The sequence below is a fragment of the Oncorhynchus gorbuscha genome, unplaced genomic scaffold (genome assembly GCF_021184085.1).
Source record: "Oncorhynchus gorbuscha isolate QuinsamMale2020 ecotype Even-year unplaced genomic scaffold, OgorEven_v1.0 Un_scaffold_10079, whole genome shotgun sequence".
Lineage (NCBI taxonomy): Eukaryota > Metazoa > Chordata > Actinopteri > Salmoniformes > Salmonidae > Oncorhynchus > Oncorhynchus gorbuscha.
In genome coordinates, this window is record NW_025752909.1 from 5,825 (window position 1) to 10,723 (window position 4,899).

Sequence of the window (4,899 nt, forward strand, 5' to 3'; positions counted from 1 at the left end):
AGGAGCAGGTTTCTGGGCGCAGAAGAATAGATTCAAGGCATAATGTACGGACAAGGGTATGGTAGGATGTGAATACAGTGGAGGTAAACCTAGGCACTGAGTGACGATGAGAGAGGTTTTGTCTCTAAAGACACCACTTAAACCAGGTGAGGTTACCACATGTGTGGGAGGTGAAACAAAAGGCTAGCTAAGGCATATTGAGCAGGGCTGGAGGCTCTACAGTGAAATAAGACAATCACTAACCAAAACAGCAATGGACAAGGTATATTGACATTAGGAAGAGACATGCGTAGCCGAGTTATCATATGGTCCAGTGATTAGCTAACCAAGCTGGAAACACAGCGATTCAGACAGCTAGCGGGCCGGGGCTAGCAAGCTAGCAGAAAGGCCTTAGGGGGACGTCGCGACGGGCAGAGTCTGTAATAATAATAATATATGCCATTTAGCAGCGCCCTTCATGTGTGCATACATTCTACGTATGTTGGTCCCGGGATCGAACCCACTACCCTCATGATGGCAGACCATGCTCTACCAACTGAGCATGACTGTGTAGGCAGTAAAATGGTCCAAGCCAATTGGCAAAATATCTATTGTAGCCCAAGAGGTGGCTGATGGACCTCTTCAGCTAGCCGGGAGATGGGCCTAGCACGAGGCTAGCTCCAGGCAAACTGGTGCTTGCTTCGGGACAGAGACGTTAGCCAGGAGTAGCCACTCGGATAGCAGCTAGCTAGCTGCGATGATCCAGGTGAAAAGGTTCTGAGCTTGCGGTAGGAATCCAGAGATGTGGAGATGTGGTAGAGAAAAAAGCAGTCTGATATGCTTTGGGTTGAATCGCCCTGTGCAGACTGGTGGGAGTTGATCGGGCTGAGGTTAGCTGATAACCGCTAGCAGTGGCTAACTGACTATTAGCTAGCTAGTTAGCTGGCTAGCTTCTGTTGGGGGTTCCGGTTCTAAAGTATAGAAAATAGCAGATCCATTCCACATTGGGTGAGGCGGGTTGCAGGAGTATGCTGAAATTGAGGTTAAAAATATTAAAAATATATAAGAAATATATACAAAGAAAAAATATATATACACGGGACACGACAAGACAAAGACGGCTGACTGCTACACCATCTTGGATTTTTGTCCCACTCCATTGAAGTTCCACAGGACACAATCAACAGCCTGATCAACTTTATGCAAATGGTGGTCACACCAGATACTGACTGGTTTTCTGAGCCACGTCCCTACTTTTTTTTAAGGTATCTGTGACCAACAGATGCATATCTGTATTTCCAGTTTTGTGAAATCCATAGATTAGGGCCTAATGAATTTATTTCAATTGACTGATATCCTTATATGAACCATAACTCAGTAAAATCTTTTAAATTAGTTGCATGTTGCATTTAAATTTTTGTTCAGTGTAGCTGACTCATATTAGTGAAATGTATTATTCATATATGATAATTTTTTTGAATAATAAAAAAGAGAATTGACTGTAATGTTCTTCATCAGCCCTATTTCTTAGCCTTGTATTGTAGCACCATCTAGTGTGGGACAACATTACTGTCCAATCCATTTTAATATTGGAGTTAAAGCTTTGATCTCCAGCTTCAGAAAAACAGAATAGCCACTTTGTTAGCTTCAGTCATTTTCATCCAAATGTATTTTTTTTAACTCATGAGTGAATAAGAAGTAAAAACACCACTGAGGTTCAGGCTCTGTCATTCCAACAGATGAAACACACTATAACTCTAAAATAACATAAATATAACAGAAATATAACAGAAATATAACAGAAATATAACAGAAATATAACAGAAATATAACAGAAATATAACAGAAATATAACCGAATCAAATAAAAGAGAAATGTGTTCCAAAGGGAAGGAGTGGTTATTACACTTAACCATGTGTACTTTTCAAGATCCTTCCTGTGTTCCATAACGGATATACTTTAGCTGTCCTTTGTGATTGGTCATTGTTCCTCATCCCTCGAGCGCCAGAATTTAAAACTTAAATATGTACTTCCTGCATAGCAGAGTGTGACCAGGAAGGCAAAGAACTGAAAAACAGACGGATGAAAACATTAAAATTCAGTACAATGCTGGGTATGAGTTTGAGTAGGCTTAAATGGACCAAATAGACATCATTCTAAATGGTACACAGTGGAATCATACATCTCTTATCTGACTTGTAGGCATATATTTAGCATTTTAATATTGTATAATTTAAAATCGCTGTAATCATAAATACTCAGTCATGTTTGTGGTATATTTTAAAAGTTGGCGTGATTTAAATTTCTGTCTGGGAGTTCTATGGTGGTTTTCTTACTGTGGATGCTACCCAGCAGTTGTAGTTATGGCGTCCCTTAACAGCATGGCTGATTGAGGCTGCGTCCACTGCTGCTAACACCACATACATCACTGTAGCACTACTGTTGAAGAACAGACCCTGTAGAACACCACATACATCACTGTAGCACTACTGTTGAAGAACAGACCCTGTAGAACACCACATACATCACTGTAGCACTACTGTTGAAGAACAGGCCCTGTAGAACACCACATACATCACTGTAGCACTACCGTTGAAGAACAGACCCTGTAGAACACCACATACATCACTGTAGCACTACTGTTGAAGAACAGACCCTGTAGAACACCAGCACTACTGTTGAAGAACATCACTGTAGCACTACTGTTGAAGAACAGACCCTGTAGAACACCACATACATCACTGTAGCACTACTGTTGAAGAACAGACCCTGTAGAACACCACATACATCACTGTAGCACTACTGTTGAAGAACAGACCCTGTAGAACACCACATACATCACTGTAGCACTACTGTTGAAGAACAGACCCTGTAGAACACCACATACATCACTGTAGCACTACTGTTGAAGAACAGACCCTGTAGAACACCACATACATCACTGTAGCACTACTGTTGAAGAACAGACCCTGTAGAACACCACATACATCACTGTAGCACTACTGTTGAAGAACAGACCCTGTAGAACACCACATACATCACTGTAGCACTACTGTTGAAGAACAGACCCTGTAGAACACCACATACATCACTGTAGCACTACTGTTGAAGAACAGACCCTGTAGAACACCACATACATCACTGTATACCGTTGACATACTGTTGAAGAACAGACCCTGTAGAACACCACATGCATCACTGTAGCACTACTGTTGAAGAACAGACCCTGTAGAATGACAACAACAGGATTCCTGGCTGGCTCAGATACGGTAGGGTAGTACACATTATAGAATGGTTTCATTTGATCACATTCATAAAGACTTGGTTCATCTATTTGCTCTCTCCCCCAAAACCATCAAGGAAGTTACCTCCATTTGTTTTCTGTTACATAAATAGTCCACAATTATTCAATTACTAGATGTATAATAAACAACCTCAATCACTCAAGTTTCAAATAATGCACTGTTGTATTATGTGTTGTAGTATGTGTCATACCACAGTTGTCCAGGGGACCTGAGGGATCCTGTTGTAAGCCATGGTCAGGTAGATGATGAGGAAGATGACCGTCAGAACCCAGTACAAGATGGCCACAAACATGACCCACCCAAAGGCAGACACACGGAAGTACTCCGTCCCTGCTATCAGAATCCATACCAGCAGACCAAACACCTGAGGGGACAGGGAAGCATATAGCCAGCATTCCAAATGGTATCCTATTCCATTTATAGTGCACTACTTTTTAACAGGGCCCAAAGGGCTCTAGTAGAAAGTAGTGCACTATACAGGGAATAGGGTGCCACTTGGGATGCATCCATAGTCAGATATGGCTGTACTCTGGTGGTGTCTACTTTATGGTGTATTTAAATGCATTTGCTCAAATCAAATTTGTATTTGCCACATGCGCCGAATACAACAGGTGTAGTAGACCTTACAGTGAAATGCTGAATACAACAGGTGTAGTAGACCTTACAGTGAAATGCTGAATACAACAGGTGTAGTAGACCTTACAGTGAAATGCTGAATACAACAGGTGTAGTAGACCTTACAGTGAAATGCTGAATACAACAGGTGTAGTAGACCATACAGTGAAATGCTGAATACAACAGGTGTAGTAGACCATACAGTGAAATGCTGAATACAACAGGTGTAGTAGACCATACAGTGAAAATGCTGAATACAACAGGTGTAGTAGACCTTACAGTGAAATGCTGAATACAACAGGTGTAGTAGACCTTACAGTGAAATGCTGAATACAACAGGTGTAGTAGACTTACAGTGAAATGCTGAATACAACAGGTGTAGTAGACCTTACAGTGAAATGCCAATAACAGGTGTAGTAGACCTTACAGTGAAATGCTGAATACAACAGGTGTAGTAGAACTACAGTGAAATGCTGAATACAACAGGTGTAGTAGACCTTACAGTGAAATGCTGAATACAACAGGTGTAGTAGACCTTACAGTGAAATGCTGAATACAACAGGTGTAGTAGACCTTACAGTGAAATGCTGAATACAACAGGTGTAGTAGACCTTACAGTGAAATGCTGAATACAACAGGTGTAGTAGACCTTACAGTGAAATGCTGAATACAACAGGTGTAGTAGACCTTACAGTGAAATGCTGAATACAACAGGTGTAGTAGACCTTACAGTGAAATGCTGAATACAACAGGTGTAGTAGACCTTACAGTGAAATGCCGAATACAACAGGTGTAGTAGACCTTACAGTGAAATGCTGAACAGGTGTAGTAGACCATACAGTGAAATGCTGAATACATCAGGTGTAGTAGACCTTACAGTGAAATGCTGAATACAACAGGTGTAGTAGACCTTACAGTGAAATGCTGAATACAACAGGTGTAGACCTTACAGTGAAATGCTGAATACAACAGGTGTAGTAGACCATACAGTGAAATGCTG

General features: G+C 41.2%; 1 protein-coding gene across 1 annotated transcript; it reads right to left on the reverse strand.

Annotated features, from left to right (window-relative positions):
• Positions 1-1,830: 1,830 nt before the first annotated feature.
• Positions 1,831-3,648, reverse strand: LOC124030231 (CKLF-like MARVEL transmembrane domain-containing protein 8; the record flags this gene model as incomplete). The annotated part of the gene is made up of 3 exons (XM_046341660.1): positions 1,831-2,046; positions 2,316-2,435; positions 3,475-3,648. Coding segments are annotated over 3 exons (381 nt in total), but the record flags the coding sequence as incomplete, so codon positions are not given.
• Between the last annotated feature and the right edge of the window lie 1,251 nt (positions 3,649-4,899).